Source organism: Pan paniscus, chromosome 9 (assembly GCF_029289425.2).
Source record: "Pan paniscus chromosome 9, NHGRI_mPanPan1-v2.0_pri, whole genome shotgun sequence".
NCBI lineage: Eukaryota > Metazoa > Chordata > Mammalia > Primates > Hominidae > Pan > Pan paniscus.
In genome coordinates, this window is record NC_073258.2 from 57,082,762 (window position 1) to 57,098,402 (window position 15,641).

A 15,641-nucleotide genomic window follows, 5' to 3' on the forward strand; every position below is an offset into this window, starting at 1 on the left:
TGTTGGCATAAGTTGTTCCTAGTAGTCTCTTATGACCCTTGATATTTCTGTGGTATCAGGTGCAGTCTCTCCACTGTCATTTTTTATTTTATTTATTTGAATCTTCACTCTTTCTTCTTAGTCTAGTTAAAAGCTTGTCCATTTGAGATATATATATACACATATACTCACACACACATATATATAATTTGTATAAATTTAAGAGGTGCAAATCAAGTTTTGTCACAAAGATATATTGCATAGTGGTGAACCCTGGGCTTTTATTGTAACCATCACTCAAATTGTGTACATTGTACCTATTAAATAATTTCTCATTTTTCACCCTCCTCTCACCCTTCAAAATCTCCAGTGACTAATATTACACACACTATGTCCACATGTACATATTAATAAGCTCCCACTTATAAGCGAAAACATGCCTTATTTGACTTTCTGTTTCTGAGCCTTAGACAAATTGTAACCTTTTAGCTGGAGGAGGGTCTTGCTTTGAGTGATGGCTGTTGACTAATCAGGGTGGTGGTGGCTGAAGGCTGGTGTGGCTATGGCAAGTTCTGAAAATAAGGCAGCAATGCCTTAATTTTTTTGTTTACCCAAAAGTAAATCAGGAGCAGCTTGCTGAGTTTCTGTGTACTTGTGTGGTTTAGATAGTTCCTCTTGGTATTGGTTTCTAATTTTATCCCACTGTGATCCAAGAAGATACTTGATATGATTTCAATTTTTTTTTTATCTATTGAGACTTGCTTTATGACGAAGCATTTGGTCAATTTTAGAAAATGTTCTGTGCACAGATGAGAAGAATGTATATTCTTTGGTTGTTGAGTGGAGTATTCTATAGATAGCTATTTGGTCCATTTGGTTGTGAGTCCAATTTAAGTCCAGAGTTTCTTTGTTAGTTTTCCACACCAATAATCTGCCCAGTACTGACAGTGGGGTGTTGAAGTCCCTGACTGTTATTGTATGGCTGTTGATCTATTTTCTTAGGACTACCAGTATTTGTTTTATAAATCTGGGCTCTCTGTTGTTGGGTGCATATATATTTAGGAGAGTTAAAACTTATTGTTGAATTGAACCCTTTATCATTGTGCAGTGCCCTTTGTCTCTTTTTACTATTGTTGATTTAAAGTCTGTTTTATCTGGGAGAAGAAGAGCATAGCAAATCCTGCTCTTTTTAAATATAAAGATGGATATAGTAAACACTGGAGGCTCCAAAAAGAGGAGAGGAATGGAGTGGGGCAACTGTTGTAAAACTACCTATTGGGCTCTGTGCCCACTATTTGGGTGATGTTCTCATTAAAAGCTCAAACCTCAGCAGAACCCAATATACCTATGTAAAAAACCTACACGTGCACCTCCTGAATTTAAAATTTTTTAAAACATGAACAAATAAAAAATAAAACTCATCACTTATTTGGTCAATAGATAAAATTTAAAAAAATGGGCAACAATGAAATTTGCTTAATAAATTGATTCTTCTTTTCACAAAAGATTTCTACAAGCTACTAGCATGTGATGCTGTTTGACAGCATTTTACCCACAGTAGAATTTTCAGAATTGGAGTCAATCCTCTCCTTGCTGCATCTTTATCAATTATGTTTATGTAATATTCTAATTTTTTTGTTTTCATGTCAGCTACATTGAACAGACTATCATTTTCATTACCTCTGCAGTTGATTCTTTCACTAAAGTCTTGAGTTCCTCAAAGTCATTCACAAAGGTTGGAATCAACTTCTTCCAAACTCCTGTTGGTATAGATATTTTGGCTTCCTTCCATGAATCGTGAATGTTCTTAATGGCTTCTAGAATGATGAATTATTTCCAGGTTATTGGTTTAATTTTCTTAGAAGAGGAATCACAAGCTATGGCAGCTCTAGCCTTACAGGCTGTATTTCTTAAATAATAATACTTGAAATTCAAAATTACTCCTTGATCCACAGGCTGCATAGTAGATGTTGCCTTAATAGGTATGAAAAGAATATTAATCTTGAGCACCTCCATCAGAGCTGATGAGTGACCAAGTGCACAGTCAAACAACAGTAAAATTTTGAAGGGAATCTTTTTCTTTCTGAGTAGTAGATCTCAACAATGGGCTTAAAATATTCAGTGACTCATGCTATAAGCATATGTGCTATCATCCAGGCTTTGGTATTATACTTATAAAGCATGGACAAAAAAGATTTACCATAATTTTTAAGAACCCTAGGATTTTTAGAGGGGTAAATGAGCATTGGCATCAACTTAAAGTTGCAGTTTCCTCTAAAAAGAGATCAGCCTGTTCTGTGAAGGTTTTATGCCAGTCATTGACTTCTCTCTAGCTATAAAGGTCTTAGGTGATATCTTCCAATATAAGGTTGTTTCCTCTATATTGAAAGGATGTTGTTTAGTGCAGCCTTCATCAATTAACTTAGCTGGGTCTTATTGATAACTTACTGTAGCTTCTGCATCGACTCTTGCTGTTTCACCTTGTGCTTTTATGTTACGGAGATGGCTTATGTCCTTAAACCACAGGAATCAACCTCTGATAGCTTAAATTATTTCTTCTATGGTGTCCTCACCTCTCTCAGCCTTCACAGAATTGAAGAGAGTTAGGGCTTTTCTCTGGATTAGGTTTTGGATTAATGGATTGTTGTGGTTGTTTTGATCTTCAAGCCAGACCACTGAAATTTTCCCCATATCAGCAATAAGAGTGTTTTATTTCTTATCACTCATGTTCACTGAAGTGGCATTTTAAATTTCCTTCAAGAATTTATCTTTCTAGTCACAATGTGGCAGTTATCCTGGCACAGGTTTTCAGCCTAACTCGTCTTTTGCCATGCTTTCCTCACTAAGCTTCGTTATTTCTAACTCTTTATTTAATGTGAGAGATGTGCAATACTTCCTTTTGCTTGAACATTTAAAGGCCGTTGCAAGGTTAATTGCAACTTGTCTACTTTTGATATAGTTGTGTCTCAGGAAATAGGGAGGCCAAAGGAAAGGGAGAGAGCCAGAAGGTCAGTTGGCAGAGCAGTCAGAATGTATATAACATTTATCGATTAAGTTCACTGTCTTTTATGGGTACAGTCCATTGTGCCCCTAAATAATGACAATAGTAACATCAAAGATCACTGATCACAGATCTTCACAATAGATAAAATAATAATGTAAAGATTGAGACATTGTAAGAATTACCAAAATGTGACACAGAGACACGATATGAGAACATAATGCTGGAAAACTGGTGCCAGTAGACTTGCTTAACACAGTGTGGTCCTGAACTTTTAATTTGTGAAGAAAAAAAACAATATCTGTGAAATGAAATAAAATGATACATGCTTGCATAACTGTAAACTTTCATATTTCCATTTCATAACTTGTAAACAGTTATCATACATAATAATGATTTGCAGCACACAATATTAGTTACAGAAATACATTTTGTAATAATACACATCCTTCTACACATCCTTCAATCTCAATTTTCAAACACATTTCATGCATGGTTTTCTACCACAGTACTGGATTGATCTCCCTATAAGGATACAATTAGGATAGTGTAATAAATTAGAGATAGTATTCTTTTTCTGAGATTCCAGCAAAGAACATTCCTCACATTCAGTAACACATTGGTGTATTTAAAAACAAGAGATAGTAAAACAAATATTTTGCATTGCAATTAACCTATATTGCTCAAGCCACTAAGAAAATGTTTCCAAATTGCTTTATGATAGATTGGGTGTAGAAAGTTACCAACATGTTATCACCTGCATTTTAAAAAATATTATTTGGCTTTTTATGATTGCTTTTCTAACATTCTAGCCTCTATCATCTTATTTTATTACATGCATTTTAATTAGTGTGAGATATTATAAAAACATATCTTATAACAAACATGTAAGTGTATATAATGTCCAGGCACTATTCTCAGCTCTTAACTGTATTAACTCTGTTCACCATCAAACAATCAATAGCATATGTGCAATATTCATCCCATTTTACAGATAAATGAGGCATAGAAAAATTAAGCAACTCATTCAATATGCCACTCACTAGCCAAGTATAGATCTGGCATATAAATCAAAGCAATCTGACTTATTTTCTTATCCAGTTATCCAGTAATCTACACTTACAATTGAGATATTCTACAGATAGATACGCACATGTACATGCATGCATACTTTTCTGAAATATTTACTATATCCCTTAAGATGGCTTGATGAAATTGATTTTAGCATAAATCTCAAGCTAGTAATAACTGAAAAGTAGTATGACTAGCATTTAGCAGGAACTTCGAAACTTTTAAATGATTTTAAAAATATTTTAGGACTATGAAATTCATTTGGCTGCATGAAACAAAGTGCTTGATAAAATTCCTAGTGTGAGAGGTTGTGTGTGTGTACAGGTAAGGTTGTTGCAAGTTCCCAATTACAGTATGTGATTGAGAAATTAGATGTATCTTGAGATGCTTTATCTCATGAAGAATCTACCTTTGATCTTAGAACTTTCTCAGCTGCATCCTTTACATCTTTATTTCTCAAACTATAAATCAACGGATTCAGCACTGGAATGAAAATGGTGTAGAACACTGAGATAATTTTATCAGTGTTTGGAGAATACAGGTAGCTGGGCCGGGAGTAAATAAAGAGGAGAGTCCCTTGGTAGATCGTCACTGAAGTCAGGTGAGAGGCGCATGTAGAAAAGGTCTTCTTCCTCCCACTGGAAGAGCGGATCTTTAAGACTGAGAGAAGAATGAAAAAGTAGGAGATGATGATGATGATAAAACAAATAATTTCCACTGAGCTGCCGTATGTGGAGAGGAGCCACTCATTAATTGTTGTGTCAGTGCAGGATAGCTTAAGCAGGGGAGGGAGGTCACAGAAAAAATGATTAATAACATTTTTGTCACAATATTTCAGAATAAAGGCAAAGGATGTGTGAACCAGGGAACTCATGTTGCCTCCAAGGTATGACAAGACAATCAACCGCATACAGATGCCCCTAGACATCACAACTGTGTACAATAAAGAGTTACAGATGGCGACATAGCGATCATAGGCCATGGCGGCCAGGATGAAGGATTCTGTATCTGCAAAAGTACAGAAAAAATAAAACTGCAGGGCACACCCATAATAGGAAATAGATTTGTTCTCCGAGACGAAATTGACCAGCATTTTGGGAACAATGTCTGAGGAATAGCAAAGGTCTACAAATGATCGGTTGCTAAGGAAAAAATACATGGGGGTTTGAAGGTAAGGATCAATCCTGATCAACAGCATCAATCCAATGTTCCCTATCAGAATTATAGCATACAATGTCAGAAACATGAGGAACAGGACAATCTGCAGTTCAGGGCGAGTTGGAAAACCTAATAGAATAAACTCAGTGACCAACGTGTAGTTTCCATCTGTAAATTCCATCTTCTGTGTTGTTTTCCTTTTATGAGAATTTCTAATACCCTACAATGCTATAATGATGAAAAAAGAAAAATAATTAGATGTAATTATAAAATTATTTTATTGTTTAAAAAATAAATAAATGGCAATAAGATAAAGAAAGCAAGCTCAAACTTTTTTGAACTATTAACTCTGAGAAATATATTTCAGAATTTAGTAATATCATATTTCATGGTTGCAGGTTATATTTTATTTGATTACTATTTCTTCCATTGAACAGTTGACTTCCTATGTGCATGGATCATGTCTGATTTGGCTTACCATTTTGTACCCAAAATATTAAACAATTACTGGCCCAGAGTATTAAAAAAGTAATAAATTAATCAACAGACTGATGATCACATTAAGAAAATATGTATATTATTAAAAATGAACTGACTTATAGAGTGTTCCTTTGAATAAGAATTTTAGAACATCTGCTTCTTGTTTTCAGGATTTGATAGATACCGGTATGCTGTGTCTGTTGACTGAGTAAATAGAGTGGTGTGATGAAATATGCCGGCTAATTTTTTTTTTTACTATAAAGCAGAAGCTTTAGCGAAATAAAAACAAATGTCAGTAAATACCAGCTCTGAGGATATTTTTGACAGAAAAGAGCTTAGTGTAATTCCATAAACCCTGTTCACATACTAAACTAAGCTGATAAAATTAGTTAACTACTTGTTTCAATACTTCTGGCATTTATCGAACTCCTTGGCTTCCCGGAAATGCTCATTGAACATTAGTGGACTGACCAAGTACAGTCAGCAAAACATTTAGTTATATGTTAACTTGCAATTAAATAACATTACTATTATGGCATCATCACTGATTAAATTTTATAAGTAAAGAACAATTGTTGCATTTATTGTTATGGTAGTATAATACAAAGTGTTGAGTGAGAAAAATCTGTTAAACACTGCTTCCGAGGTCTCAAAATACTTACAGAATTATAAAAATTTTTAACTTGACTTTGAAGTACAAATAATTTGATTTTGACCATGAAGGATAGACTTGGAAATACGTAAAAAACAAAACAACAACAACAAAAAGCAAGCAAAGCATCAATCTCTATAGTTCATGTTGAGAGGGCCAAGATGGGAATTAAAAATATTTGAGTCACTGCCTCATTTACATAATAGATATTATGACAATAACAGTGCTAAAGACAATTTATTTATCTCATGTAAGCAATAAAACTACCCAATGACATAAACACTGAGAAGCCTATTGATAATCAGAAGGGTTAATCACGTGCTCAAAGTGCTGCCTTATGTTATCACCTCAAAGCGTGTGAATGAGATGCAGCACTACAGCAGGACAGTGGTTATTCTCATTTTGCTTGTTTGAAAATAGTCAAGGTATTTAGACAATATAAGACATCACTTCGATTTAGGAGGAATTTGATTAGATGCCCATCTTGGCTGCATGGGTGCTGTGTGACCTTGTGCCACTTAATATAAATTGTCCTAATCTATACTACAACAATGATAATAAATATCTCATAGTGTTTCTGTATGGATTAAATAGGGAAAATGTTCTGCCCCCCCTTTCTGTCCCTTTATCTACCTACTTATCTTTCCATGTGTCATTCTTTAGGGAGACTGACATACAGTAGATAACATCAAAAATTAGTTTTGATTGCCACGCTGCCATTTTATTCTTAGCTTATGACTAGAGCTACCTGTCAAATTTTACTAACAATAATTTTCACCTGTATAACGCTTACTATGTGTAATGCAATATTCTTAACACTTCACCTATAACTCATTTAAGTGTCACCAAAAAACTAACAAAATTACCATGGAGTTACTATCATTATGATCTTTTTCTTATAGATGAAGGAAACTAAGAAAGAGAGAATTTGAGATTTAGGATGTGATGGAAACAGGATTAGAACCCAAAATTCTGACTCCAAAGCCACATGATACACTGGTTCTCTATAAACAGGATTCTTATTATTAGCTCCATATTTTGGATGAGAACATTAATGCTTAGGATAGTATCTCAAGGTCATTCAACATGTAGTTGACCAGTGCAATTCAAACTCAGGGGTGTATGAAATCAAAGCCCATGAAAGCAAGCATGAGGACGGGGAGAATATTAACAGTATGACCATTCTATGGTTCGCATACTTCCCAAAAATGCGGGGCATGTATTCTTGGCAACTTCACATTGGTCATTCCTTCTGATAGTCAAAAAATTCTATTTAGAGAAATATTAAAAGGAAGAGAAGAGGCATGAGGATAGTGGTAGGAAAAGACAGTGATTCTTGGATTCTTCTTTTTAAAAGGGAATTAACAAATAAATCTTACTAAAATACTATGATTCAATAAGTTCTTTCCAAACATAACAAAACAATCTTATGTTATAAAATAAGTTAATTCAAGTTATAAGGTAGGTAGATATGCTTTGGTTCTCCTATCAGTAACAAAAGGCTTATTTAAACAAAAGATATTTTAGACCCTGTGGAAGCTATATCAGAAAGGGTGATAAAAGATAGATTACCTTGTCAGTACAATATTGAATGATAAATGTACTTTCAAAACTATTTGTACTCAAATCAGTGGTTCTTGCTCTCACATCAACAAAAGTTGATTTTTTTTTTTTGCATGATTAAAGCCAGTCCAATAACCGCAGAAGCTACTTACTGAGGAAGGAACTGTTGCAAGTTGCTTAAGGGAATAATTTCACCAATACAACCAAGGGCTTTTACATGAATTCTTATGTCACTGGGGACCTAGTAATTGAAGGATTCCAAGCATGTTAATTTCTGAGAGACTCCTAGAGAATAGTTACTAGGCTTATTGCCAATGTAAATATTTTCTCTAAAAACACATTCATAATTTTCATGGAAATGCTGTTGTGTTAATTTGAAGAGGTAATTTTCATTTTCAGTAATATCGAGGAGGTTGTTTTTAACACTTGGCATTCTACAAAGGACCGTCTTTGTTGTGGAGGTTCTTTACAAATAGTTCAAATATTTAAAACTGTAACTACTGCCATTTAAATTTCTCAAAAACCACATGGAAACTCTAAAAATATTATTTATGATTACTAGTACTGAAAATTAATGAATTATTTTTGTGGCATTGAAAGCTTCTGTAGAGCTTAGTATCACCAGATGTTTTCTGACAAGACAGAGGACTTTATAACACCTGGTACCAAAATGTATCAGGACAATGGCAAGGTCATCTCAGTAAACACAGGTTGTCATCATCAACTTCATTATTCTGATATACATTGTATAAGATAGCTTCATTCAAACAACTGTAGTTAATAGCTAATTGTAATTAGTGCAACCCCACCAATTATAGTCTCTATTTTTTCACAGTATAATACAGGTTTATTTATCATGCCTATATCTGGAGTATCACAGAGGAAATCTTCTTAAAACTTATATCCATTGCAAAAATCCATTTATGAACCTACTAAAACATGGTCTGAAGCCTCAGCTTAATTATTTTTTAGGAAAATAATTTCACAACTTCAATCCACTGTGTACATTCTAACTATTGAAAAAAAATCTCAGTTACTGTGAGCTCAAATCTGAATTCATATTTCCTCTTTATTTGTGGTATGATCCTTCTACATAACTGCACACAATACTGAACTTATTTTGTGATTTAGGAAAATATAGTGATAGAGTTGGTGAACTGAAAGTTAACTCTATAAAGAAAAAATGAGAGTTTGTCATTTTAGTATAATATGCTCATACAAGGAATTTATCATTTAAAAAAATTTTGAGGTAATTATCATTTTGGTAATGAAGTTATTTGAAAAACATTTTAAAAATTTACTCCGTAAATCTAGTTTTTTGAATATACTTCTTTAGAAATCACAAATTTAAATTTTAAAAATTAATTATTTATAATTTCATTCATTAAAGGAAAAAAGTAACCATTCTCTTTTGCTAATCCTACTCTTCAGAAAGGAAAGTGATAATATAATATTCTAATGGTTGAGTGATTTATGAGAATCTGTGGGCAGAGGTCCAAGCCTGTAAGACGGTTGTAAGAAGAGACTATTCTCTCCAGTATCTGTAGCGTTGTCTCTGCAGAAGAACACTTGCAATCCCTATTTAATTCTTGGACTTTGCACTACTCTTTATTGTGATTCTAAATTTCCCTGACTTAGTATCCAAGAGACATGGAGGGCAAGGAAAGATGGAAGGGAAAATTTCATATGACATAAGTCAATTGTACTTATTATTCAAGTATTCTAGAAAACCACAGGTTTTAGGTATATAGACATAGTTGAGATTTTTCTTTTTAACATCAGATCAACTGGAAGATAGAAGTACGATAGTGGCTGCTAGTGTTAGATCTGAGAAGACACTGAAGATAATTTGGCTCTGGTACATGTAACATTATATTATCTGATATAAGCTAATCGCATAGTCAACTGATCGGGTTTATAGTCAACTGATCAGGTTTCGGCCATGTATGGATTACTGATAGAAGAAAGATACATAGTATATACATAATTAAATAGCCTCTGTTATCTCTATTTAAAAAGATATTTTAAAAATTATGAGACTACCACTTCAGGTAGGATATAATAATTAATTATAGTTTATCACTTCCACTGAGAATTTACAGGGAAAAAAAGGAATAAATTATAATTATCTTTGAGACCTGAAACTGTCTATCCCTATACACAACCTAGAAGGTAAGAATGAAAACCACACCTAAAGTCGCATTATTATGACTCTGAAGTTCCTTTATTTTCATTCGCACACCCTAGTTTTTATTTATTTTTTTTTAGAGATTTTGCCTAGGCAAATATTTTGGCTGCTCATTACAAATATTTTCTGAACACCCCATGGATTATTCAATGAGAAACATCAGCAGAAAGAAAGTTTATTCCCTAGATTGTTTCAATTCCTTGCTTCAAAGCCCTTGCCTTCTATTTCCACTAACTTGGACTGCCATATCTTGATCTAATCCAATCAAATCTTTGCTTGGAAAAACTCAAAACAAATGTCCAATTATTAATAAATTATTTTCCTGCCTTTCCTTACCCCAAGACACTGTCAAAACTTTTTGAGGTTGTATTAGCCCTTACCAAGGTAAACAATAAATGGCTTTCTTATGAACTTGTTATTTTGATGATATTTGGGGAATTAGATTTTGCATCATATGTATACACTCATCACATGTACTAGAATGAGTATAATTCAAAAAAAGGTATATCTAGTTAGAAGTCAGCTGAAGACCTGCATATGTCCCTGCAGGTATTTATCAATTATGAGTATGAGTAAGAGATAGAACGTGGGTTTGTCCACAGTTTTTGGCAATTATGTAGTGCTGAAATACCTAAACTGATGGGAGGATCTCCAACAAATGAAGGACTTCCTATTCACGATATTTTAAATTCAAATTTTGGCATGTAATAAACTAAAGACATAGAAAATATTGGAAAAATAAACTGGTATTTTCTCAAATCTCTTAGTGTTAAGGACATAAAGAACTGCAGTGGATTTGCATTCTGAGAATTAAAGAAAATATAAAACCCAGGAGGAATTGTGACTTGGGGACACAGCCAAACTATATCAGTTGGAGTCTGTAAAACATGCAGAAATTGCGGTAATTGCATGGGATTAGAGTGCACAAACTGCATACATGTGGGGCCTCAGATACAGTTATCTTCCTTCCACAAGATTTGCCAAATTTTAAAGCTGTGTGTAATGTTAGATTGAAGATGCCAGAAACCTCTGAAAACACAAGAGTGGACATTCTTGTAGTCTCTTCTTGTTGAGGAGCCATAGAAAGTCCAAGTTCTTAAGTGCAAGCTGGAAGGAACATGCCTTAGACATAGGGTGAACTGGAGGTATACCGCACCTTACCGAAACAATAAGTATGATCAAACCCTAATTGTTTTCTGATCGGATTAAGTTTATCAGCCTTAACTTCATTACAGAGAGGATTGAACGCTCTGGTGAAAGAAATCTTCGGGAATATCTTTTTTTTTTTTTGTAGTCACTATTTGGCATGTAATAAGAAACAAATTACTAAATATAAAAATAGGCAAGTCCTTATAATGAATAAGCATGAATTTAAAAAGACGAAATGCATGTTGACTCACAAATTGAAATTGGCAAGCAACTTTTTTTTTGTTTTTAATTATAATATATTTAAGAAAATGCTATTTTAAAACAGAATTGGACAATGACAAAAGAGTGAAGAGATCCCCAAAGAAATTGGAAGTCACAGAAAAGTGTTAAATGGAATTGAAAAATGCAATATCTAGAATGAACAACTTATTGAATGGATTTAACAGTACATTGACTATAAGAATACAGGGAACCAGATGGAAAGTTAGGTGAGTCAAGAGGGTTTTTATTAAGATATTGAAACTTGCAACTAATGTGGTATAGAAGGTCATCAGAAAAATATATGCTGCTATCCAAATACTTAGAATACCCACCTTGAACCAGCCTTAAGAAACTGGTTTTCTACAGCAATTACTCTTTCACATTGGGACTGCTTGGGAATAAATGATCTCAAAGTGCTGTCCCTTTGCTACATAACCTACAGAGTTTTACAATTTCCACACACTAGATGGCACCAGAGACAATTACATAACCACCTGTTTAGTAAACAAGTTTATATCCTGAAAAATCCCCTAATTTTTCAGGGTTTAGGAGATATTTCTTGTAATAAAGGTCTCTTAACAGTATTCTGCTTCTCACTGTGTATACGTGTGTGTATGTGTGTATATATATATGTGTGTGTGTGTATAGATAGATTTATTTTCTTTTAAGAAACTCTTCTATTATTTTAATAGCCTATCACTTCTATTTTACATGATACTCTCATCCTCAGGTCCCAGGAAACCATCCTCAAACAAAAAGACCCAATTCTATACCGGCCCTGCCCTTGTTATCAATACCTCTATAGGATGAATTAATTTTCTGATGGACTAGTTAAAAGGTAATTTAATTAAAATTGAAATTATATTCTAGATACATATCAAACTAGTAAAAGGTAAGGGTAACTTAACTATAAATCAGTCCTGGAGAAATGGTCAAAGCAAAATCTAGTTCACATGAATTAACAAAATACCTTGTAAGAGGACTCTTCTTTTGGAAATATGGCACCCTATGATACTCATACCAACACTCTTACTGGAAACAAATAAAAATGTTGTATGAAGCCATTTTTAATTTATTCAAAAGCATGAAAGAACTGACAAGATTATTATTACCAGACAAATCACTGGAGAAGAAAATATCTTTAACACTTTACTATGTATAGATAATACAATATTTAGAGTCAGTGGGTAAAGGAATCCTGATTGAAACTGCAACAAAGCCTAGAGAAAATGCAGCTACAGATTTGACTTAGCACCTCATTCTAATAGCTAGTCAGAGAAAGGTACATGATTCTGAAGACAAATATTATCTACCTGAATCTTCACTCTTGTTTTACACAAAATATCAAGCATAAAATGAAGAAAAATACAGGAGATACATATAGAAGCAGGAAATGTTCCCTAATAAAGAAAAAAATTTTAATATGATAACACAAATAATTAAGATGTAATAATGATTACATAAAGAAGTAAAATATAACTGTGATAAATAAACTAAAACAACTAGAAAAAAGGTAAATAGCATTCGTTAACAGGTGGAAAATTTTAGCAGATAATTAAAAACTAAAAGAAAGAACCACATAGAAATTCTAAAAGTGAAAATAACATGAGGAATAAAAAGTTTACTTAATAGACCTAATATTAGGCTGAACATATTAAAATAGATAAATAAATATCTGTATATCAGTCAATATAAGTTCTTCAATCTGATGCACAGAGAAAAAATAATAGTAAACTTAAAAAGATCCCAGATCCAAGACTTTAATTATCTGGCAAAATATCAAGAGACTTAGCACACATATAATTGTGAGAATGGGCAAACTAATATTGTTAATAACAGTTGAAGAAATAGTATCTGAGACTAAAATTGATAAAATACATCAATTCTTGGATCTAGGATTCCCAAAGTACAGAAGGGATAATAATTGCAAAATAAATCTCATCTATGTAAATAATAGTTAAGAAGGGGAAAAAAGCAAAACAACAACAGCTATAAATAGACCACCATCAAATGAAACAAACATTAAAATGATAGTTGATTTCTCATCACAAAATAATGGATTTCGACACATCAGAATTTCAACTTGAAAAGGTAAAATTTAAAACTTAAACTATTATCCTCTATTCAGAAAAATATATATCCTTAAAAACTGTCTCACAAGCATATTACCAGCCATCCAAACTTCTATGGTGAGTTCTAAATATTTTAGCAGTAAACAATTTCAAATTATGAAAAATAAAACAGAGACAAATAGTATATTTTCATACTTGTATGAAACCAATATAACTCTAAAACCAAAACCTGAGAACTTTACGAAAAGAGAGAACATTACAGTTTAATGTACTTTCTGAAAGTAACAAATTGTCAAAAACTTAGAGGATGGAAATAATACCTGTTTATCAACACCACAGTTACTGTGGGGCAGGAGTCTTAGTGCAGCTTAGCTGGGCCCTCCACAAGACTTGCCTGGGGCTGGGCATGATCTCAATGCAAGATTGGGAAATGATTTATTTCCATGATCCATGAGATTGTTGGCCAAATTACCTTGCCATTGTAGAAATAAGAGCCTCATTTTTCTGAGTATTGGTTGAGGATGTGGCCCTCAGTTCCTTTGTTACTGTTTGTTTGTTTTCCGGTTTTTGTAGCAGACAAAATTGCCCAGGCTGGAGTGCAGTGGCTAGTCATAGGTGCAATCACAGTACCCTCAAACTCCTGAACTCAAACCATTCTCCCACCTCAGCCCCTGGAGTAGCTGGGACTACAGGCAAGAATCACTGGGTCTGGCTTGGCCCTCAGTTCCTAACCGCTGTCCTCAGTTCCCTGTCTCATTGTTTCCCAACATTACTGCCTTTTCCATCAAAGTCAGCAGGAAAAGAAGACCTGCTGGCAGGACTTCTTAAAATACACAATGCAAAGAAGTCATTGGTCTGCTACAATTGTTCAACACCCACCCCCCCCCACCCCCTGCAAATTTTCAGTTTTCATGGCCTGGTAATAATTGCGTGTGTGTGTGTGTGTGTGTGTGTGTGTGTGTGTGTCTTGCTCTTGTTATCTGGGCTCTTGCTGTTATTGTTCTCTAAGTCATCCTTTCTAAGAAAACAGTTTAACCTTTTCACATTTAGGAAAAAATAGTGCAGCTCGCTGCCAGTGCTCATTTAATTTTACATAAACACGCTCTTCGAGGCTGAAGAAAATCTGATTTTCAACGTGAAGATAAAATATAAAAACTGTTCTTATAGTTATTTATAAACAGAATTAACATCAGAATCATCCAAATTATCAGAATCCTATTTCTTGGGGGATAGAGCTAAAATGAACATCAGTTTCCTACAGCTGCTATAACAAAACACCACCAACTTAATGGCTTAAAACAATAAATCTCTTATTTTACAAGTCTACAGACTAAAAGTGGGAAATGAATTTTACTTATGGAAAGTCAAGGTGTCCACAGTGTTGTGTTGTGGCCAGAGGGTCCAGGGGAGAACTTGTTCTCTGCTTCTTCTAGCTTCTGGTGAATATTGGCATTCCTTGGCTTGTGTCTTCATCATTCTCCTCTCTACCTCTGTGGCCACATTGCCTTCTTCTAATTTTTGTGGGTCAAATTTCCCTCTACAACCCTCTTATAAGGATATTTGTTATTGTATTTAGGGCCTATCTAGCTAGAGTTAGGTATGTACAAATAAATGTGATCAAAACTGACTTTATTTACTTATGGGCAAAAGCTTTTCAAGCAGATGCAAACTCTGTAACAGTCTTTTAAAAATATAAATCCTAGTGACAGTGGCTTCTCAGAAATTTATTGCTTTCATATATGAAAAGTTCATTAGAAAAACAAGAAATACTAAAAAAGAACAAGTTTAATTATATCAAAATTAATAGGGTTATAGCCCAAGCAACTATTACCATTTTCTTTACCAACAAAGAATCAATATTTATTGTTAGCTTTTACTTATTACAATGATAACACAGGTTAACTGTAGTATACTGAAAATTTTCTATAAAACAAAAAAGTAAAAGAATATTTTACTCTATATTATCTATAATGAATACTATTATATTTTCATTCATCATTTTCTTTTTCTTTGATTTTATTTTAGATTCAGGGGATACATGTGCAAGTTTGTTACCTGGGTATATCA

At 33.5% G+C, this 15,641-nt stretch overlaps 1 protein-coding gene across 1 annotated transcript; it reads right to left on the reverse strand.

Annotated features, from left to right (window-relative positions):
- Positions 1-4,445: 4,445 nt before the first annotated feature.
- LOC100987067 (olfactory receptor 5I1) lies at positions 4,446-5,390 on the reverse strand. Its single transcript, XM_003811931.4, has one exon. The coding sequence runs from the start codon at positions 5,388-5,390 to the stop codon at positions 4,446-4,448; it is 945 nt and encodes a 314-aa protein (XP_003811979.4).
- Between the last annotated feature and the right edge of the window lie 10,251 nt (positions 5,391-15,641).